This window comes from Haliotis rubra, unplaced genomic scaffold (genome assembly GCF_003918875.1).
Source record: "Haliotis rubra isolate DU_JTF1 unplaced genomic scaffold, ASM391887v1 Scf13, whole genome shotgun sequence".
In the NCBI taxonomy this organism is placed as follows: domain Eukaryota; kingdom Metazoa; phylum Mollusca; class Gastropoda; order Lepetellida; family Haliotidae; genus Haliotis; species Haliotis rubra.
In genome coordinates, this window is record NW_025765225.1 from 544,890 (window position 1) to 569,572 (window position 24,683).

General features: G+C 39.9%; 1 protein-coding gene and 1 long non-coding RNA gene across 2 annotated transcripts; both read right to left on the reverse strand.

Annotated features, from left to right (window-relative positions):
- Positions 1-1,661: 1,661 nt before the first annotated feature.
- Positions 1,662-3,752, reverse strand: LOC124267074. The gene is made up of 2 exons (XR_006895946.1): positions 3,369-3,752; positions 1,662-3,256 (listed from the first exon to the last, which is right to left on the reverse strand). It is a non-coding gene; the product is annotated as an uncharacterized LOC124267074 (long non-coding RNA).
- A 1,505-nt stretch (positions 3,753-5,257) lies between these two features.
- Positions 5,258-23,247, reverse strand: LOC124267212 (retinol dehydrogenase 12-like). Its single transcript, XM_046702128.1, is given in 9 exon segments — positions 5,258-6,106; positions 13,970-14,192; positions 15,552-15,670; positions 16,072-16,165; positions 16,168-16,234; positions 19,621-19,808; positions 20,795-20,935; positions 21,706-21,806; positions 22,847-23,247. Coding segments are annotated over 8 exon segments (1,023 nt in total). The 5' UTR covers positions 21,791-21,806; positions 22,847-23,247; the 3' UTR covers positions 5,258-6,000.
- Between the last annotated feature and the right edge of the window lie 1,436 nt (positions 23,248-24,683).

Here is a 24,683-nt window from a genome sequence, read left to right on the forward strand (position 1 = left end):
TGTCGATCTTAACTTCTTTCAGGACAGGTATATTTTCCAGCCTGTCTCGCAGTCCCAAAATCACACTATTTTCCCTTCCACCCTCCCTGCAGTGTAAGAAGCACTGAATTCAGCAAGTCTAGATTTTCCTAGGTTCTGGAAAGTTCTAAAGGGAGACTGGAGACATGTTACACAAAGCTATTGTGGTGCTAAGTTGATCATAACCCTGATACTTAATTACGACAGCCTACAATCAATGACTCTGTAGAACTGGTAGGGACAACTGGAGCTCTCTGTCTAAACCTGTTTTGGAATATTTATACTATTACCCAAAAACTAATTCAAAGTACATTTTGAAAGTCATATGGTGGTGTGAGGAACGTTACTTAACTTCACCTGATTTGTGACACAACGTTCCTCACAGAGAGTCCTTGGATTGGTGACCTGCTTGGCATCTTGACTCCTGTGTGTTTCTGGGACTTCTGTCCTGCCCCACAACAAGCAAATTATGTGACACATTTGGTTTCACATTGGGCAAGTGAGTTTGTTCAAAGTTGCCTCTGTTCAGTCAGCAGTGAATTGGTACCAGGTAGCACTGGCTAAAATTTGCAGGCTATCCATGTAACTGTACATTTACTTGTGTTAAAAGGGCTAAATTTGAGGTATCAATTGAAAATTTGATATTTCATTCTGACCATTTAGAATCAAGAATTATTCAGTATCACTGCAAATACAACATTGGCCTGTATAATTGAATCTGCATCAACCACTAGCTGAATCATGAGCAATGTTTCAAGAATGCTGACATCAGTAAGCCAGGGTTTACTTGCAGAAAGTGATCATGGTGCACCTCCTTTCTTGAGTTTATGCTAAGTGTAGGATTTACTTGGAAGCAAGAGCTACGTTTTTGTGCAAGAGGGTCTATGGTCATACAGCCTGATGCCTTGATCCATAATTTCTTTTGTGAGTGAGTTGAGTTTTGCGCCACTTTTAGAAATATTCCAGCAATATCACAGCATGGGACACCAGAAGTGGGCTTCACCCATTGTACCCATGTGTGGAATCGAACCCAGCTCTTCTGCATGACAAGCAAACACTTTAACCACTAGGCTACTCCACTGCCCCTTAATTTCTATAGTTTCACATGGTCAGTCATATAACTGTAACATAAGCAGTTACATTCATTGACATGAAAGGAACCTAGCAGGAACCTAGCAGGAACTTAGCCTTCAGAGTGAGTTAGTTTAACACTTTGAAGGGTATTCACATCATATCACTGCCTGGAACCTGGGTTAGAATTGTTCTTGAGAAACCCATGCTTGTTCAAAGAAGAGACCACAGGATTGGTTGGTCATGCTCTCTGATTTGGTTGATGTCATGGTATCCCAATTGTGTAGATCATTGTTCATGTCAATTACTATGTTGTCTGATTAAGATGCGAGTACTTACAGATGACATTCATACAGCTGGAACATGGATGATCGTGGCGTTAAACAACAAACAAAATGTATGTAACATGGGAGAATAGCCCACAACAATCCATGTTGGACTCCATCAGCTCGACAGCAATTCTCCAGGAACATGGAAACATCATAGTTGATGTCATTTGTCCGATGCATTTCCTGATTTTAGTACAAAATAAGTCAATGAGACTTCTAATTATCAATGAAAACAAAAAGGACAATATTTCTGCATGTTTAATACAAAATTATTAGAAGCAAAATAAATTCACACAGAGCATTAAATTTAAATAGAAATGTTAAAACTGAAACTAATGACCTGGATGAGAAAACACAATCAGCCTGAGACGCCATTATGGTCACCACAACCTGAATGAAACTGACATGTCACGCCTATCACTAGCACTGCAGGCAATCTGATTATAAATGGTAATTTTTTCCATGTCAATAACCTTTAATGCACACTTAATAAATAAAGCATAGTTAAATGTTCTTGTGTAAAGAAAGCATGTCATTTGATCACATCAAAATTCTATATCTTGATAAACATACAAAAGGTTTTCAAATGCATTCAAATGCAAATTATGTAAAAGTGACATAAATATATACATGAGTGGTACAAACAAATGAAATACGAAGTATTGCTCAGCTTTGAAATTGGTTTGCAGCAGTACACATTCCTTATCTGTTAAACAACAAATGTTCAAAATCAACATATGTACATGAAATATATCCATGTGTCAACATCATTATTGATATAGGGTTGGTAGGTGAGACCAGGTTTCAGAATATATTGATTGATATAGTTATTTTTCCCTTACTCTTCTTCCTTGCAAAGTAACCAAGCACACAGCTATATTCCTTATTTAAAGATAATTCGTACCCAAAATGTAGCAAAACTAGAAGCAAATAAAGAATGATTTGAGCTTTTTTTGTTTGAAATATTTATGAACTGAGCCTCAAATCAAAGAGGACATTTTCAAAAAATTTTAGATTGAGGCCAAATAAAAAAATGTTGTGGTTCCGATTACACCTCTTTAAAATTACGGGTAGGCAGGTAATTTTTAGAAGTACAAACTAATAACACTTTTATCAATGTGTATGTGTTTATTCAATCGAGCTTGAGGCCATCATGTTGACTTTCTCTGACAGAATGACCAATGTCCGTCAGTGCTGGGAAAAAATAATGGAAACTGGACGCTTCTTTTATTCATACCCCTTAAAAAAATAATAGGGTCAGTCGGGTAATCGGAACCACAACCTTTTTTTTTAGGCCTGAACTCCTACCATTTGACATTTGACCAATTAGCAATGATCAGTACATGACCAGTACACTGGTCTGGGCATATAGTTTTTTTGACAGCAGACTGTAAATATTCGACTATGGAACTTTTATCTTTTGAAATACTTGATTGGACTGAAGATGTTTCTTGTAAATAATGCAAAAGTTGCAATTTAAATGTCATGTTAAAAGTTTATCTGTAGCTTTGTTCTGTGGATAATGTCCACAGTATTTATGGCTGTGAAGATAGTCCTGCAAATATTAAGCGTAAGTATCTCTGCCATCAGTGCTGGAAGACAGATCTGTGTACAGTATAGAGTAACAAGGTAGTGTTGATTAAGTCTACATAAACTTATACACTGTTACCACCCGGATGACACTGTATATCGCTAACTCTGCACAACCTTCATGCATGATATACACCTGGCTGACAAACTGTATATCTGTAACTCTGCACAACCTACATGCATGATATACACCTGGCTGACAAACTGTATATCTTTAATTCTGCACAACCTACATGCATGATATACACCTGGCTGACAAACTGTATATCGTTAATTCTGCACAACCTACATACATGATATACACCTGGCTGACAAACTGTATATCGTTAATTCTGCACAACCTTCATACATGATATACACCTGGCTGACAAACTGTATATCTGTAACTCTGCACAACCTTCATGCATGATATACACATGGAAAACACACTGTATATCTGTAACCCTAACACAACCTACAAGCATGATATACACATGGATAACACACTGTATATTGGTACCCCCGACACAACTTACAAGCATGATATACACATGGATAACACACTGTATATTGGTACCCCCGACACAACTTACAAGCATGATATACACATGGATAACACACTGTATATCGGTACCCCTGACACAACCTACAAACAGGAGCTAAAATTTCACAACACATCAACATTGTTTCAACAACCCAACATGGACTTAATAGACCAGGGCTGATACTGGATGAAGCAACACGACTGTACACAGCTCAAGTGCGCAGAAGTAAAATTTCTAAAATATCCTGTGTAAACATATCTGAAAAATATGACGTTTGCTAGAAGATACACACGAACCCAAACACAATCATTATTTCTCAAAAAGCTTCTGCATTACAGGATGATATCCAGGGTTCTATCTCAATTGTCCTGGATGTGAATAGACATGGCCATTTATCGTCCTTAGCTTGAAGAAAACGTAGGTTGCCTGCACGGACCATGTTTTGTAACTAACAGAAATCTGTCAACATTTAAAACAGTTGGCACCCTTTTTGTGTTCCGAAACATTCTAGCCACAATCAATATATGATTTTAGTAAAATATATTTTATAAGACTATACTATAAAAGCAATATGCAAGACCTTTGTTCAAAATTTTGATGACCCAAAATTACTAATGTCAATTGAAAAAGTGAAAAAATACATTAAGAAAATCATCTTTTTCCAGAATTATCATGGTATCACCTGCACATATATCGATGTCAGCATCTACATTTTCAAAAAGAAAACTAAATCATGTACATCATATTGTATTCAATTGAAGAGGCACAGATTACATTATATGGCTGAAAAATGGGTATTATTGTAAAATAAAACAATGTTAAAAACCACATTTCGAGGTAGTTATACTGTAAATAGAAGATCCTGTAGTTGGTGTATCACATGATCAAAATCATGATCAGACAATATTTACGATATATGTACAAATATGGACAACTGATTCTATGACAGTGTTCAGTTGATAAATGTCATTGGTTATTTAAATAATTTAACAAATCAATTTCAAAATGCTTGTGGAGGCTGCTTGCCCTATTCACATACAGATTTGGTCTGCTGATTTACCCTCTCAATAGACAGACAGTGCTTAAAAATGTACAGAAAAACACCACAGCTGTAGCGACATTTAGCATTAAAAAAGGGAGATTACTCAAGATTATCAGTGTGTGTAAAAATGGCTGCCTTTACTTCAAGCTGAACCTAAAGATGCAATGGACCTGAGTCATATTGTAAGAGAATCTTGGAACTGATCGGGAGTGGACAGCAACAGAATACCCTGAAGAAATAGAGGATGCTCCCAATTATAGTTTTCCAAACTTGTAAATGACCAATAATGACAGTCCATTGTAATTTCAAATAAAGTACGAATCGATGCAGATTCCTAGCTAGTTCTTCCAATTTGGAAGTACATGTACATTCAAAATCAGCATAGTATATAAATATAGCTGCAAAGAAAAAGTAATTGACTAAACATATTTTGCAGCCATCATCAAACACTGTAAAGACGTATAAAATCATTAGTGAACACTGGAGGTGAAGATAGTAAAGGGGTCAGTATATTCATTGCTGAGATTGTGGAGGACAGAGGTCTAGCACATCCACTAAACCTCATAAAGTGGAGAAAAGAAAGAATGGGAATGGCTACAATTGTCTCTGAATATGTGCTGAAATAATTCTACATACACTTACTTAAACCTTCATTTCACTGTAAGTTTTAGAATTGTTATTCTAAAAGGTGCAATATTAACTTTGCAAATTGATAAATTTCTTGTTAAGTTCTATTTGGTATTAGGAAAGAAACAAATATATGTGAAATATTACTCCCACTTCAAAGGGAGAAAGCAAAATTAAAACATCCTTGTTCTTTTAATATGGACTTGACAGAATGGATGAGTCCCAGAGTCTAAACATCAAGCTACAATTCAAAACCAGCCAATAAATATATACTCTATCCAAAACTCCAATGCCTGACATATTGTCACAAAACATTATGAAGCTAGGATAGCACGCTTTGGTATCTGACATCAAACACACAGCACTAAACGAGAAACCAACTTAACCATATTAATAAATCTTTAAAAATTCTGTCTGTAGACAACTACTTATTACTAAATATACAAAAACACATATACTGTAGAAAAATATTTGCAAATTCAATCTAGTACCTTTAGGCAAAAATATGTGAATGCACCATGTAGACTGTGGGCTACAGAATGACAATACAATTACTGGAAGTCACCTATCCCACTTAGATATTTAAAGATATTTTTCCAATCAAAACTATTGCCACCTGACTTAAGTCATGTACAGTAAATAACATTGTTATCATCTGTGAAATGAAGTTCATCCAGCTCAATATGAAGCATAGATCACCCACTTGGAAGGAAGACCCTGAAAGAGACACATATACAATCTGACTGTCCAGAATTGTAGTTGTGGTCTACGTAGAAAACTGCTGCAGTTTCCATGACGATTATTCCTGTTTCTTGAGTTTGACCATCTCCTCACTGATGTGCCACAGTCTCTCAGCATCATCAGCATCCATAGCATGGGGCAGCAGGTCACAGATCCGACTGTCACTGCAACATGTGGATAAAAGTGAGTGAATGGGTTGAGTTTTACACTGCTTTAAGCAATATTATGGCAATATCATGACGGGGACACCAGAAACGGGCTTCACAAATGTGGGGAATCAAACCTATTTCGAAAGCAAATGCCTTAATCACTAGGCTACCCCACTGCCCCAATGGGATATGGACCTTTCAGTGATAATCAGGCCCTGCTTGTTTGGTATTTAGTGATAATTTTACTTAAATCAGGCCCTGCTTGTACCAGACCTACATTGTTTAAAGGTCACATGCAACGTAAAACACAACTTTGCAGATTCTGATACCTTTCAGTATGGACTTACCGAAACAAATCATCAAAAATGCAAATTCAACTTATAAAGTTGAAAAATAATGAGATGAAAAAAAATGTGCGAAACTGGTTTCAACAGCTGGGCTGCGCTCATAGCACGTGCGCAGTGAAATAGGTTCGCGCAACTTGGAAGTGGGCTGTCCTGTGAATACTCGGTGAAGGCTTTGGTGTGAGCTATTTTCCTAATGTTTTGTTGATATCTCACAGGCGCGAGCTTTTTATATGTTATGACAGTAAATAAACTGTTTATATAATTTCATTTGTCTATTTCACCACACGTTCTTCTTACCGAGTCACTTTCTCAGTTCGATACTTAAAAGCAATGTCATTATTTAGCGTTGACAGAATTTCTAACTGTGATATAGATATGTCGTTGTCACAGACAAAACTCAATGTCTTGTTTTATTGACACCTGTGTGTCTGCCTGCCTGTCTGCTAATGACAATATTCAATACACAACTTCGATCACTGACCACATGCAATTTGAACTTAACACCAATCAGGCTATACACCATAAACAAAACGCATTGATTTATGGCCGAGTTCGGTCTCTGTCACATTATGTAATTACACAGACAGGCAGGTGTGATACTTGAACACATGACATGTTATGATGTCTGTTGATTTCAAAATGTTATACACAAAAAATGAGCATGTATTTACAAAACCCAACATCTCTATATATACACACACAATGAGCCGTGAGGGCATCTGCAAATGAACCAGCCGTTACACTTGAGTGCACACCAACCCGCTCTGACTGGGTTCGGTATCCCGGCTGCTTCGTTTCTTGGGAAGTAAACCCAAAGTACACAATATTGCACTTTTGATTTGTGATTATGCGGCTTATAATTTTGTTTATATGTTTTTTCATAACCAGCAATGTATATTATATGTCATGAATAAGTGATAATTGTGTTTTAATTATGTTTGATATTTTGGTTGCATGTGACCTTTAACGACTCTATATATTACTTATGTTTCTTTAGTCAATGGCAGCAATAACATAGGTTGTTGAAACCTATCATTAACTAAAGATGCTTTATGAGTAAGAATCTCAATAGTGTGTACATAAATTAGGGGATTCCCCATCATTTTTCATAAATTTCTGTTTGAGGAAAATGTAATTTTGTGACTAAAATTGATATTTTATACTTATCCTGACTCATGCTAATTATGCTTGTCTCCTTCCTCTTGCGAATGATAGTGGAACACTTGAAATCCCTTGAAGTTCCCTTTAAAAAAGCGGACGTAAAATCACTCACCCAAGAGTAGCGTCCCTTTCCTCCCTTTGGCGCCCAAATGGTCACATGATCGGCAATATTTGTCACTCTCTCCGTATGTAAGCCCGACACCCGGATTTACAGGGAAATCCAGAGTGCCATAAGAGGGGAGGTTGGGAGGGCTAACCTCATGAGTCAGGATAAGTATAAAATATCAATTTTAGTCACAAAATTACATTGTCCTTATCCTGACTCATGCTAATTATGCTTGCAGAATCCGTTGGAAACGGTGGTGGGTCAAGCCACGTTCTGGATTCCCTGGTTGTAGATTTACGTCTTGTATTACCCCCCTTGGGAACTTATGACGGCACTGTTGAAGATTCTTTCAACTTCTCTCTGATGAGTCTGGGGGGACCACAACTTGTCAGATTTCTGTTATAGGGACTAATTCAGGACAGCCATCGTCCAAATATTTATAAAGTAAAAAAACTACGTAGTCAAGACATGTGAGACTTTATGGTAATTATTTATATGACGCTAATCTGTATTCTATGTAATCCTTATCACTTCCGCATTGTACATTGACTTGTGAAGCAATTAATTACTGTATATGACATTTATAACCTTTATTGGTCATCCCCCTTGGCCGTACGAGTGTCTGCCATCATATCAACTAGTCAAGGAAGTGCTATTGTCTTTCTATCTGTCAATTGTTGAGTCATCGCCTGTCCATTGTTGTCAAAAACTGTATATATACTTAGTATGCTCACATCTAGACTGGGAAGGAGTACAAGTCTTAATTCCAACTCTCTGTGTAGGGATGTCCACGAGCGGGATAATGCTGCTCGTCGAGGAAGCTTCCCTGGGGTTGAGCAGGTACTCCGCTCACCTCGTTTTATGTCTTGTGTATTTGTTTGTCATGTAACTAAAGAAGCTTGAACTCAACTATGCCTTCATCTTTGTCAACGTATTGTACATACACTTCATCTTAAACATGAGCTAATTCCCCAGTCGACGCATATAACCATAGCGTTGACATTTCTTCGAAACTTCTCCTGACATTTTAGGTGGGGATTTAGATATACTAATATTCCATTAGTTATCTATTGTAACTCCATCTCTTGATGCAGCATCAAGTGGAGATCACGACCCTTCTTCATGTATGATGCGTCCTATACAAATTACAGGGTCTATCACTCATGCTAGTCTGTCCTAGGCGTGTGCATGGACTTTAACCATTGCTCTCCAGGCGTTGGTTTTCACAGAGTCGCGTGATAAAAGGGTGAGATTTTCTCAAGCCTTTGTGGAACCGTTAGTTGTTGTGCTACAACAAGTGGTCCAAACTGGTGAATGCCTGAGACCTCTTCAGTGGTAATGTCTCTGAGATAGTGGTTAAGCAAACACCGTGTTCGATCTCAAAAAGCAGCCCTCCATTATAGTTGTAATCGAGCAGTTTCCATGCAGAGCAAGTGTTGACGCCAGGGCTCTGACTTCATGTGGATTGTGAGATTAGAGTGGAGGCTCAAGTCCTGCTGCTTTATAGGCCCTTAGTATAGCGGCTCTCATCCAGATCGATATTGTTGTCCTAGAGACTTCCGTGGGCATCTCAGTGGAGAAAGGGGATGAACAGAGGCTTGAATTTACCCGTCTCCTTGTTTTAGTTCTTTGTAAGTAGACTTTAAGTGCTCTGACTGGGCATAAGGATAGATCCTGCGTATCCTGTGGCCCAAGGACTGTAGATAGTGCTGGGATGTGGAACTGTCTGTCAGGCTGACCAGGCAGTTGGGTTTTGATGATAAAATCCATCTCAGTCCCAGATGTGCGATGTCACAATGTCACCGATTCAAATCGTGTTCGTTTAAAGTCCAGAGCATGTATTCTGACATCCTTACAGCTGTTGCTAGGGCGATCAGGAACAGCGTTTTCTGAGTTAGTAGTTCAAAGGATGTCCGTTCTAGAGGCTCGTAGGCATCACTGGTGAGATGTTGTAAAACCATGTTGAGATCCCAGGCAGGAGCCTTAAATTTCTTTTGTTGGTCTTCCAACTTGAGAGCGTAGTAGTGCCAGAATCTCTGGTACTTTGGTAAGCTTGATACCCGTTTTCATGGTGATAACTGCACTGAGGGCAGGTAAAGAATGCGTTGAGTGTTGAACCTTTTAAGTGTCTGCGTCTGTCGTAGATGACATAAGTATTCCACCACTTGAGGGATGTGTTGCTTTGATGCAGCTATAAAGCCTTTCCTCTCTGCATATTGTTCAAACCTCTGCCACTTGTGGAGTGAGTACAGGTTGCGAGTTGATCTCGCGTGAGAGCTAGTGTTACTGCTTTAAGCTGCTCTGGCGAGTACCCTCTAGACTTCAGGCAAGCTTTAATCACGGCTCCACAGCGTGTAGCTGGAAAAAGTGTCGGGTTTCCGTGAGCTTGCTGGGTGTGGGGATGGGCCAGTAGGTTCGACCACTCTGGTAGTTTCAGGTTGGACGTCCGAGTTCTTGTATGAGGGGACGGAAACCATACCCTCGCTTCAGCCAGTCGTCTACTTGATTTTCTGTAGTACTTGTGGTAGTAGTGCAGGGGCGGAAGCAGCGTTTAGTCCTTCCCATGAGATGCTTAGAGCATCTGTTGCTTATGACTGAGGATCTGGAATCGGTGAGGCGAATGTTGGTAGCTGTTTGTTGAACTTTGTTGCAAACAGGTCTATTAGTAAAGGGATCCTAAAAGTCTGTCTGAGGAACTGGAATGCTTCTGGATGCAACATTCATTCCGTTGCGGATGGTTGTAGTGAACTGACATGGAAGCGTCTGCTATGACATTCTTTGCTCCTGGAATGTGGCATGCCTTCATGTAGATGTTCAGCTGCGTCGACTATGCTGAACAGGAGAAAGCTGAGTTGTAGCAGACTTCTTGATCTTGACCCTTGTTTGTTGATGGAAAGCGCCACTGTGGAGTTGTCCGTGTGTACCATGAGTCGATGCGTTCTTTGAATGCAGCTGGACCAATGTTGTAAAAGCGTTGATTACTGCTTTCATCTCCAACAGATTGATGTGTGACTTCTGATCCTGACTTCGACCACTTCCCTGCTGCCACTTTTGTTGTTGAAGTGCGCACCCCATCCTGTAGGGAGGCATCCATGTAGAGATGAGTGTTGCAAACCGGCTCTGACAAAAAGTCCCACATAAGCGTTAGACTTCGAGTCCACCATAGGAGATATGGTTTCAGGCTGTCGGTAGTATTAGCGGATCAAGGCTGTCTAGGTGAAGCGTTCACAAATACTTGTAGTAGAGCAACTGTAATCTCCATCTGCGAGTCATGTCTTGAGCTGAGGGTGAGTAGACCGAGCATGCTTTGCCAAACACATAGTGTCAATGGAGAGAGCAATGCTTGAGATATCATCTGTTGTATTTTGACCAGCGATCCTCTGGAGCGACTATCACGATTCACTGGTGTGATGAGCGAATTCCCTAGGAATTGCAGATCTTGTTTGGCTCCAGTTCCGACTTGAGGAGATTCACTAGCCATCCTAGTTGGTGAGCAGCCTGATGGTGAAGTCTAGATGCAGTCTGAGTAGACTGGGATCTTGATGAGCTTGAATCACGTCGTCCAGGTAGAAAGCACTCGTGAGACCTCAATGATGTAGATGTGTGGCGATGGGCTTGGTCACTTTCGAGTAAACAACCAGGGGGCGGCGATATTCTAAGCGGTAGAACCTTGTAGATCTATGCTGGCGAGTTAGTCTGCAGGACAAGCGAGATGTCGGAACTGAGGAAGATGTATCATCTTGAATTTTGCTGGTCTGCATAGATACTCGGTTGAACTTCCTCATGTTGTAGATGAGCGAAATTTCTCCTTGGAATTCTTCTAACCGGTACCAGGAAAATTAGGGAGTAGAACCCAGGCGTGATGAGATCTTGATCTATCTCTTCTACTGCCTCTTTGTCAGTAGGGTCTTGATAGCATCGTCCAGTTTCTCTATCTGGTGGAAACTGCGTAGTTGAAGGCCATCGGGTTGCTTGTGGCGGAGTGGCTTCCAATTGTATCTTGTACCCGCTGCGCAGTATCTGGGATACATAGTCGTCCTGCAGTATCCCCAATTCTCCCAGTACCGTTGAAGGCGTCCACCCACTGTCGAAGGTTGTACAGGAAAGGCTGGGGTGGAAGACTCCAGTCGTTCGAACCTGGCCTTCAATGCTTGCTTCCTCTTGCACCCCTGGGTGCTTCGGATTCTTCGGGGTTACCTCTAGGAACTCGGTTAGGCGTGAAAGGAGCCTCTTCCTCCTTTCATACTAGAAACTTCTTTTCTCTGGCTCTCTCGACTCCTGCAAACTTAGATTTATTGGAGTAGCGTTGGGGCGTCTGACGAATCACATTAGCCAAGGTGTGGATGGATTTAATCATCATAACTTCCCTAGAGTCATGAGAGACTTCTCTGCGACTTCTTCAATTCCTCCTCGAAGATGTATGATGACCATGGGGCTCTGTATAGAGACTTGGTGAAGCGTTCACTCAAGTGCATGCTGACAATAACCCTTGTCTTCTCAGGAGAGTCAAGCAAGCCAGCTTTGAAGTGGATGCTAGGTGCTCCGACATAAATTGATGGTCTCTCTTCTGCATAAGTGGGCCGGAGTATATCATCCGGTCTTCTTAGGCCGAGAAATCTTGAACCGAGATGAGTGTTACCGTTGATAGCCCTCGATCTGGCTAATCGAAGAAATGCGTCTGGTGGTTGTATCCAGCAGTGCTAACTTCTTATCCTCAATCTTGTAAGTTCTTTGGCGGGAGTTGGTGATAATCTTATAGCCATCATCAACCTCTGGAGCCTTCAGGAAGGGTTCCATCCTATGTAGAGAATTTCCTGGCATTGAATGTTGGGATGTGCTGACTCTGGGACTTGGTGGCTTTATCAAAAGCTGCATTGAGGTTGTCTGGTACTTGAGAGATTGGGTTGTTGGTGGAAAGGTGAGTGTGTCGAGAAATCATCTTTGGACATCTTCTGTGTCCTTAGAAAGGTGATGATAAGTCCAAGCCATTGGCGATCAGGAGTTAATTTCGTGTCGGAGAAGACCCCTTCACCTTCATCCTCTGATTTAGAGCATCTCTAAAGCTCTAAGGATGCCACGGCGACTTGAGTCTCAATACGATCTATAAGATGAGCTTAAGCTCTGGCGATCAATTCGATGTGATCTTGAATCCTTCCTGGAGGTTTGAGATTTTTTCTCTAGACCTAGCGTGAAGGTGGATTCCTGGACATCACTTTTGAATACCTACGTACCCAGTCCTTATTGCGTCTATGGATAGAAAAAAAAGGTAATTATTTAATTCAACGCATTTAATTTTACACAATACCTGGCGAGGGCTAAAAGAACATGAAACAGTGCAATTAGGACATAATAAATAGGGTCGGCCCATGACGCACTCGCTTCTGGTTCAGCGAATACAAGTTTTCATCAATTGTATGGCCTCGGCGTTCCTAGTACATCGAAACATGAAAAAACCACATGTCAAACAACGGAAAATTTAGAACAAGTTTCAAACCGTAATGTAGAATATAATCCTAAAAACCAGGTATCACGGCAATAATTTTGATGTAAAGGTCTGAAAATATATAAGGATATGTGCCATTATAGGGACAGAGTGCTCTCACAACTGTCCTCAAGAGCTGAAGAAGGAGAGTGACAAATATGGCCGATCATGTATGACCATTTGGTAAGCCAAAGGGAGGAAAGGGATGCTACTCTTGGGTGAGTGATTTTACGTCCAGCTTTTTAAAGGGAACTTCAAAGGGAATTCAAAGTTTTCCACTATCATTAGCAAAGAGGAAGGAGACAAGCATAATTAGCATGAGTCAGGATAAGGAAAAATAACTCACTTTCCTCTTCTTGTCATGCACCAAATGAAACTACATGCTCATGCATCACTCAACTCGTATGGAAAGTCTCAATTGCTAGTTGCCATCTCCTGACTCTCTCTGTATATATACTAACAAAATACACTTACCCGGTATGCAGTATTACCCACCTGGAAACAATGTGTGAATCCTATATCTAGTCACCTCTTCCAGGATATTGCTGGACTATTGCTAAAAACAGCATAAAACTATCTTCACCCACTATTCATTATTCACAGGGGTGAAGTTGCCAGTCAGTTAAAGCATTTGCTTGTCACTCCGGAAGTTTCAATTCCCTACCTGAGTACAATGTAGTGTCTTCTGCCATAACATGATACATAAAACCATACTTACTCACTCATTGAATTAATATTCAGCAATAAATAGGCGTTATCATTAAAATGTTTTATCTTCTTACGAGAGAAACTTTCCCGAGACATTCTCCATCTCTGGGGCCACAGCACAGTACACAGTTGTGCGAGCTCCTTGTAGGGGTGTGTTGGCAAAGAGGTAGTACAGAGCTTGACCAACGGTGCCTAAGAGGAACTTGACAAGCCAGTTGAAGTCAATCTGGGTGACGTTGCGTCCGATCTCTGTGTACACCACCCCTGGATGCAGACAGTTGACTGTCACGCCACTACCTGAAAGGAAACACGGGACAAGGGTAACTTGACAAATATGCTGCAAATTTCACAGCAGCATGTTTGATTTCCTTTTAAATTGAAAAGGAGCACCAGCGAGATGAGAGATTCAGAACCTGAGGAAAATCTAGATTTGCTTCATTTAGGGTTTAAGCACTGCAGAAAGGGCTAGGCAGAAAGGAAATAATAATGCGGTTCAGGGACCGTGAGAGAACTACATGTTTGGAGTTTTCTTCTCTTAGTACTTGAATGAAAACTACTTCACTGCGTGGTAAGAAATATTTGACAACCATTATTCCATACAATATAAGGATAAAATATACTTTCTAAACAAACAAGTACCAGTATTTGTCTATAACACTCTAAATCTGATGTACAGTCAGCAGGATTCACATGTGAAATAGGAAACAGTCTAATTTTAGGGACTTAAATATATTTCTAAAAAAGAAATTTTATTTAAAACAACATACTGATAAACAATGATGGAAGGGTATTTAATGCATTTAATGTATTAAAATCTTATGAATACAAATCACTACAGCTGTACAGAATAGGAATGCTTTATTACTTGAACTGAAATCAGAGCAGCCACCAGCTTAGACTAACAGCTAGTCTCTCTGAAATGAACACATTTTACTGAAAAAAGTTCATAGTAAAAATAATAATAATAATAATGAAAGGAGCCCTGAGGACTTTCTTCATTGTCAGAAGCTGAAATCTAGACTTGCCACATTTTTCTAGACTTTGCGTGGGCTTTCTTGGATATATTTACTTCAGACTACTACCAGCTGATTACTAGCTTGTATAGAAGGATAATTACAGATCAGAAAGTGGTCAGAGAGTGTCCAGGAACAATCCCACATGGCAGACAAATAGTGCTTTGTGTGAAGGGGTTTCTTGGTGGCTTGATGGCAGACCTGCCTAGTGGATCGCAAGCCTTGAACTCACACCAGTGACTAAATCAAGTACTCTCAGGTTACAGGTTACAGACTACAAACCCAGCTCTAACAGTTTGATATCTCCATTATAATTGGTCTTCAGCAACCAATGCTTGTCATAAGAGGTGACTAAAGGGGATCACACACATGGTTGAGGCATATCATTGTTCGATGTTCATGATGTCAATCACTGGGCTATCTGGTCCAAACTCGATTATTGACAGGTTGCTGTCATAAAGCCGGAAAATCGCTGAGTGTGGCATATATAAAAGAAAAAAAATCACCTCATACAACTGGCATTGGTTGCTGTGGACCAATAATCACTTTAACATGAAATCCCTACAGGCTTGGTAGACTTATAAGTATGAAGTACATATATATGATCACAAGCACCCTACCATGATCAGCTGGGACAGCTTACCTCGAAGTCTGTTGCTCAGTTCCCTGGTAAACAACACATTGGCCAGCTTGGTTTTGGCATACACATCAAATGCTTTGTATTCCTTCTTACTGTTGATGTCATCAAAATTTATTCTTCCACTGTAAATACAAATGAGTGTTGTTGTTTTATGTTCCATATTTTAAGATAGCATGTGTCATGAGGCTACAATGACCTAGTAATGCCATGACTCACTATCTCATTTATGTAGATTGATGCTCATGATGTTGATCACTGGATTGTCTGGTCCAGACACGATTATTGACAGTTGGAATATTGCTGAGTGCAACCAGCCCAACCATGACTCATTATCTGGATACATAGTCAAGGGGAGATAATCTGAAATACTAAGTGACAATGAAAGGTAGGGTTTAACAGTACAATCTGTAGTACATCACATGCAGTTATGCCAATTTAATAACATTAAGATGACGATGTGCCAGATACAAATAGTGATCAAACTTTGTCTCTTTTCTAGAAATTTTCTCCCCGCCCTACTGACTTACTTTCATAGCCTTTAGATGATACATTGATGATCCTACTGGGTGCTGACTTCTTCATCACATCCAACAGCAGGTTTGTGAGGAGGAAGTGGCGAGATAGTTCACTGCAAACTGCATCTCATAGCCATCCCTGGACTCCAGTCTTGGGCCTATTGCCACCCGCTAGACAACAGGAAAACAGATATGTTCATATCGCAACAAATATCTGTTTCAAAGAATTTTCTTGATCAAAGATGAGTTCAACCTTCTCTAGAGGCAGTGGGGGTAAAAGAGGACCCTGGTTCCAATCCCCACATTTCTGGTATCCCCCGGCCCGCTCCGCCTTGATATTGCTGGAATATTACTAAAAGCGGCATAAAATTAAATTCACTCACTCACTCAACCTTCTTTACAAATTAATGGTATAATCATGATGATTATATTAAAGATCACATATACTCTCAGGGGGTACAAATACATAAATCACTAACTGGCATCGCTATAAATGAAACCCCGTCATTAAAACTACTCACTTCGATCTTTAATTAACTTAAATCGACCTTTTTGACAACAGTGCACAATTCTCACCCATGAGCGAAATTTCAACCAATCAGGCATCTCTGTGGCGTCATATGAGGAATAGATATGAGGGCCGATGCAGAATTCATCTACATTTCAGTGGGTAAATTATCTTGTTTACAGGTTTGTATAAACCTGAAATCGTGACAATTGTTGTGGAAAATGAAAGCTATATGTTTTCACAATCTACTGTCATATAATTTTGTCTCCTGCTTTGCCTAGTTTCCGAGTTACAACTTGTTTTCATGGACGATTCTGTCAAAATCGCTTGGTGTCGTTAGGCCTTATTTGTATAATGACTGATCCAAACTGATCCCATTTCTTTTACCTCGATATTTAATCATGTCATGTAAAAAATATGGCGTCTATGCATTATGATATTAAAAATTGACATTTGATTTATTTGAATCGGCAAACTAAACAACCCTACTTTGCCATTGCTAGAAGAATCTGAAAATTTACTTAGGTAAATAGGTACATACAATTTTAGCACACAGCAAATGCTTATATGTATTTCTTATGCAACAATGAAGTTCTGTTTGTATTCTCAAAACAGTGTCGGCCCATACGGTTTCACATGCAATACAGCAATTAATATTCCCTTGTTGTAACCCGTGTTAGGTGGTATAAACCTACATGTTATTTGTCATCATTCACTTGATGGTCAGTTAATGAATTTATAACAGGTATAATTAGTGGTAACACACTTAGATTACCGACAAAGGTTCCCATTTGGCATTTCTTGTGTCTGGAGTAAATATTCAACATTATAAACATCGATCAAAGGATTAACCGATAACACACTGATTGATTAATTACTTTTATCTTACACAGCGGATTTGTCAGAAGGTAGTGTTTATGTATGTAGATTTACTAATCTATACTGAATACACTCTGTCGTGTCGGTGTCTGCACAAAAACAACGTCCTTCTTTCAAAGGATTAACCCGCAATACATTGATTAATTGCCCATTATTGGCTTACTAAATTACTGTTTTTTAAAGAAAGGCGGACATTATGCAATTAGTTGCCAGGTGTGCTATCTTGGGTGACCAATGAGACTATACACCAATGTGAAATACCTGAAAAGATTTATCACTTTTTCGTATATTAAACTGTTAAAAGACACATCGCTGGGAACAGCTGCAGATGAATGACATATCACTCGTTTTTGTGGATATTGATGGATACATTCCTCGAACAAGGTAATACCCTGACATTGTTCCTATAACTTTAATCTGTTTTAATTTTAATATTTGCATTTTGTTTTTATTCATTTTGTCGCGTCGTAGCATTGTTTTCGCCGTGAAGTGTAATGAGACAGACAACATACACTAGGGTGTGTGTGCGAGTTATGATTCACATTGGCAAACTATAAAATGTCTAGATATTACAGTTCTGTTATAAATTCACTATAAGTATCAGCAGATCGTCTGCTTTTTATTTAGTTTCAAAATGCATACAAGTATGATAATAAACTAATTAGGATTATAAGACCAAATATAAAGACGCACATTGACTAGTATCTACATACTGGTGAGTGGACGTTAACCATGTGAATGTAGTAAGAAATTTATCGCACAGTATTGTCACTTCAACTCCACCTTGCTTCCGTGGAAGAAATCGTTATGTTATAAGTTGTGTCATGCAAAATCCTTTTGGTTATGATTCCAATACATATTTAACTTCTGAGTAGAAAGTAGTTTTGATTTTTCTAACTTGATGAAAACAAACCATAATCTCATTAATTCTAACAGACTTTAGCCCGTCCTTTACGATTATAAAAAATGGCGGCGCCCTGTCGCGAACATCCGCCAGTCTGAGGATAAATGCTACTTAGGTTTGTTTTCACCGAGTTAAAAAATCAAAACTACTTTCTACTGGTAGTAAAATATGTATTTGATTGATGGCCAATAGGATTTTGCATGACATAGCTTATAACAAACAATTTCTCTCGTGGAAGCGAGGTTGGTGTCAATATAATACTACTTACAATATTATTGTCACTTCGACCACAACCTCGCTTCCGAGGAAGAAATCGTTATGTTACAAGTTGTGTCATGGAAAATCTTTATGGTCATCAATCATATACATATTTCACTACAACTAGTAAAATTCCGTGAAGCGATCTGAAAACAAATAAGATATCGTTTCAGGTTTCCACAACGCTAGATTCGCACTCACAAACATAACCCATTTAGCACGAACTGCGGAGTCCTGTGGAAATCTGTGCATGGTGACACCATCGCCCGACCCCAGGAGCAATTGACGACAAAGCAACGATTCGGCATGTCAAGAAATCATCAAAATGATGAGCGTGCTACACACTTTCTATACAACTAACTGAAAATCGTTCCTCATATGACGTCACTGCAGTGTTCTGGTGACAGAGTTACGTAACCTGTCTGTGGTTTCGTTGGCGGGCGAGAGTGAAGCAGGTGACTTTTGGCAACTTTTAATGCTTTCGGTATTAGTTAACCACAAGTTTTTAAGAATGAATTTGGTGTTTCGCATAAGTCTAACCACAAATCTTTCATATGTAATAGTTAAAGAGTACAAAAAAAACAAAGTTTATTTGTTCTTTAAGTACACTATTCAGGGGTACACAAAGTATGTGATCTTTATTACCAGTACTCAGATTTCCACTTTGTAAAAGCCATGGTGGGTATGCTTTCGTTGACTTTGTGTGCTGGCAAATAGTGGTGTGGATTCGAATCCTGGATATAAAAGTATCTAACAGTGTCTGAAAATGTCTGAAAACAGTGTCTGCAGTCTAATAGTTACTGAATGGGTTTGGGAAACACAGTGTCTAAAGAGGTCCAGAGTGTCTATGTTTAAAGGGTTTGTCGGCCAAAACAACGATTGGTTTGTATGGTGGAAGTAAGATGCAAGATGGAACTTCTTATTGAGCCAGTTATAGCAGAGTTAACTGAAATGAATGTCAAGTTGTTAGGACACAAGATGTGAGACAGAGTTTTGGGTTGAACCTGCATTGTTTATGAGGACATCCAACTTCTTCTCCTCCTGCAGGAAGCTGTCAACAAATGACCGAATAGACTTGAAGGAAGAGAGGTCCAGCAGTTTACAGGTGCCATTGTTCTGCCGACTCGCCACATGGATGTCCTTCAGAGCTGCAGCTCCCTTGACCACATCACGACATGCAATGATCACTCGGGCCCCTAGACAAGACAGATATTATCAGTAACTGCTTCCTGTATGCTCCCAACAGTGTTCTAAACACAGACAGAATCAAACTTCGATTATGAAAAACATAGACAGAGATATATTGCCATAGTATTTATAGCATTGTTGTTATGACACAAGGTTGGTGGATTACTATTGGGTGTTATGACACAAGGTTGGTGGACTACTATGGGGCATTATGACACAAGGTTGGTGGATTACTATGGAGTGTTATGACACAAGGTTGGTGGATTACTATGGGGCATTATGATACAAGGTTGGTGGATTACTATGGGGATGACACAAGGTTGGTGTTATGACACAAGGTTGGTGGATTACTATGGGGCATTATGACACAAGGTTGGTGGATTACTATGGAGTGTTATGACACAAGGTTGGTGGATTACTATGGGGCATTATGACACAAGGTTGGTGGATTACTATGGAGTGTTATGACACAAGGTTGGTGGATTACTATTGGTGATTACACAAGGTTGGTGTTCTTTTATGACACAAGGTTGGTGGATTACTATGACACAAGGTTGTGGATTTAGGGTGTTATTATATATACAAGGTTGGTGGATTACTATGGGGCATTATGACACAAGGTTGGTGGATTACTATGGGGCATTATGACACAAGGTTGGTGGATTACTATGGGGTGTTATGACACAAGGTTGGTGGATTACTATGGGGTGTTATTACACAAGGTTGGTGGAGTACTATCGGGCATTATGACACAAGGTTGGTGGATTACTATGGGGTGTTATGACACAAGGGATGATGGGACTACTATGGGGCATTGTAACACAATTATGGTTTGATTACTATGGGGTGTTCTGACACAAGGCTGGAAGAATAACAATTGGGTGTTCTGAGACAAGAGGTGGGGGATTAATATGGAGTGTTCTGCCAAGAGCTGGGAGATTACAGTTGGATGTTCTGAGACCAGGCTGACTGGAGTATCATTGTGCTCATCTACCTCTCTTCATCAGCTCCTGGGCTGTAGCTTTCCCAATGCCTGTGTTACCCCCAGTGATCAGCACCGTCTTGCCATCCATTCGTGCTCGGCTCCGCACTGGGCTCCCTGCTAGCCACTGACGCAGCAAGATGTACCCAAACCCTGCAGACAAGAAAACATTGTTTGTATCTCTAAGACTACAGATATAGCACAAACAGAATCTTCATAAACATTGACTTGTGGCTCATATGTGGCAAATATTACCACACATGGAAGTAAAAATGACTTAATCTTAAACAGCACAGCAGCACTTGGTGGCAAAGACATCAGTTGCTGTTATTACTGACTTGTGTGTTGAAAATGCCACAGGAACAGTACAAATTACATATGTAGAAGTTAAAAAAATATATCAACAAATATGTATATGTTTGTCTGTACACATGCCATCACTCTGCTATGCGACATTACTTACAGATAATTGATAAATAACAAAACTCAAGTAAATGGTATGTACTTTTCCAGTATGAATGGCATGACTATCTTTATCACTGGTGGTGGTGGTGTGTGGTCCTGTGTGTAGACCTCAGGTCACAAATCAGTTGAAGTTAAGCAATGTTGGGCACGGAAAGAGTGACCATGTTTGGCAGCTTGAGGGTTTCTAGGACTTCAGTCTTGCCCCACAATGAAGCACATGTGCATCATGTGGTCTCACCTTAGGCAAGTCAGTTTCTTCAAACTTGCCTCTGTTCACTCAACTAGAATATGGATACCCGGTGTGATAAGACATGTGACTATTAACCTTCTAGAGCCTCACAGGCAGCTTGGGTTATCCGCGGTAAGAATAATCAGATTATAGTGCTTTGAGTGTGACCCTCCATGGTGCAGGATTCAGCTCATTACAAAAGCCCTCATTATTATATGGCAGCACTCACCGACTCCAAGCACAGAGGACATCAGGATGTGATGACTGTGTGCCATGTCCAGGAAGGCTCTCCACATCTCCTCCAAAGACTGCATCTTTTTGGATCCTCACCTGTAAATAGCAGTGTCCATCACTTGTAATGAAGAAACATTACAGAATTTGGGCTCAAAGTCATGATTCCTCATGATTGTGTTTTTGTTTTGTTTATTTATTATTCAACTCCACACTCAGCAATATTCCAGCTATATGACGGTGGTCTGTAAATATTTGAGTCTGGATCAGACAATCCAGTGATTGACATCATGAACATCAATCCACACAACTGGGATACAATGACATGTGTCAACAAAGTCAGCAAGCAGGACCACCTGATCCTGTTAGTCGCCTCTTACGACAAACATGGGTTGCTGAAGACCAATTGTAACCCAGACCTCACGATTAGGAACTCTGATTATTAACTTTGCCCTCTGGATTAGATAACAGTATAAAATGTCTAAGTAGAGGCTGAAACAGTTGCCTGCCTGGCCTGTGGCTACTAACGATTGTCCAGGTATACTTGATATTTATTCCTACCTCCCCAGTAGAAATGTGCATTGCTACGATGGCAGTTACACATTTGAATCATTGATTTGTGACTCACTTACCTGTGACCAAGAGGTAGCTTTCTGTTTATGAAGCTGTATGTGTCAAAGGCACAGAGTAAAGTAAATCTTGGAAAAGTGGATAGCCACTTCTGTATGTTGATGTATTCACTAATATGAGTCTGCAAAGGTCAAGATGACCAGCTGTATTATGAGTCACCAAACCGCTTGGCTTGTTACAGTAACAGTTTCTACAGAACCTGCATCAAGGTCTATCATTTTTCAGGCTTTTCTCGCCCAATGCGATTTAACTCCTGACACCTTGTGAAGTGTATGAAACATTGTTAAATGTTTTCTGACCAGCTGTTGGGGATTTTTTCTATTGTTTAATACGACAAAAGTAGTTGTCAGATATGTAATTTGTACACTGCATTAATGCTGGTATACAGTGAATAAAACTGGTACTTGGTGGTGACTTAATAGTCAATAGTAATAATATGTGTGAATAAGTGTTTACTTCAAGGGGAAGTAATTCTTGTAATCATCGCCAACAGGTCCAACGCAACTCACCGTCTGCCGATGCAACAATGTTCAACGTTCTTGATGACTCCAAAGATTACACAGAGAAATAACCAAGTACTCTTCAAACTACGTTTCAAATCGCTGCTGTCGATATTATCCACACTGTGTGTGCTTAACTGTTCAGTGTTTTTATCATCGTGAAATGCAATCGTACCTGGTTGAGCTATCTAATGAATGGCTGGCTGACACAAATGTTCGCGGCTGATCTAACCATGTCCTGACAAACCTAACTTCATCCTATCAATAGTAGGTCTGGGTCAAAGTCCATGAAAAGCAAATGTAGATCAATTTGTTTGAAGGGCCGGTGCCCGTACCTCTATTTATCGCGTTTAAAAGGGAGGTAACTCTTCACTAATGATGACGATTTGGAGATTTTACGTGCGCTTTCTTCATTTATGGGATTTTTTTCTCTCCATACACACTTCAATTATTACCATTATTCGATTTCGACGTGTGAAGATCCGGTTGAGAATTAGTCTTCAGGAACCCATATGCATGCTTGCCGTAAGAGGCAACTGGGTGGATCAGGTGGTCAGGCTCGCTGACTAAGTTCTTGTCAACTAACAATTCCTTTTAATATGAAAAGGAGCCACGGTGATATGGGAGATTCATTACTTGAACCTGAGGAAATCTAGACTTGATTCATTTAGGGCTTAACACTACAGAAAGGGCTGGGCGGAAGGGGAAAATAATGCAGTTCAGGGACCGTGTGACCGTGTTCGACAAACTCGAACATGTAATGACATCGATACTACCCTGAACTTCTTATCAGATTGCAAAAACACTCAGCAATAGTCCAGCTATATGGCGGCGGTCTGTAAATAATCTAGCTCAGATGCATGAACGCTATGTATCTTAGCTATAAATAATCGAGTCGGGACCAGACAATCCAGTCATCAACAGCATGAGCATCGATCTGCGCAGTTGGGAACCGATGACATGTGTCAACCAAGTCAGCGAGCCTGACCACCCGATCCCGTTAATGGCCTCTTACGACAAGCATGGGTTATTTAAGTTCAATATTCTAACCCGGGCCTTCATGGGTATTTTTCCAACCAAGTGTAAACGTGGAGAAAAAACCTAGAGCAAAATATTAGGGTAGTGAGCACCTTGGTTTCAGGTGCAAGTGCGTGTGAACGCTGGGTATCAGGCATAATATAATAATAATAAATGCATATTTATAGTGCGCCTATTCCACATCCTTGGGCATGCTCAAAGCCCTATGTACAGATAATTTACACGAGAGTATTTACAGCCGAGATTATAAGTAATATACTGAGAACAGGTTTTAAGTCTGGACTTCAAAATGTCAATTGTGTCAGAGCTTTTAATATGTGCCTGAACCTTGTCAATCAGAATAAACAAGGCGTGACGAGGCACCCTCTATAACTTATGTAGAATCTGTCAGTGGTTTTGAATAACACGCGGCCTGCCTTTAGAATCCCCCACCAAATAAGCGCACGTGAAATCAAACATATTTGCATCTTTTTGTTTCAGAACATTGTTCACTTCATGGCCCGTCCCTATTCTTAACCATGACGTTGCAATATTGTTGTACAAATGTGTTACACCGACTCGCTCGGTTGTGTTCCCATGACGACAGTGGTCAGACTGGACTGACATTTGTAGGGCTTCAGTGCAGTGTTTGTTTACATCACAGAAATATACAAATTCATTTCATGGGGGATTTTAGGGGACGCTCACGGTGAAATTGCTCGCTCTTATTTTTCACATAGAATAGGAAAGCCACCATTTTGGTTTCTCTACGATTGATTTTAGCTATCCTAAGTTGGTCATGAGCAACTTAGACTTTGAATCTTAACTT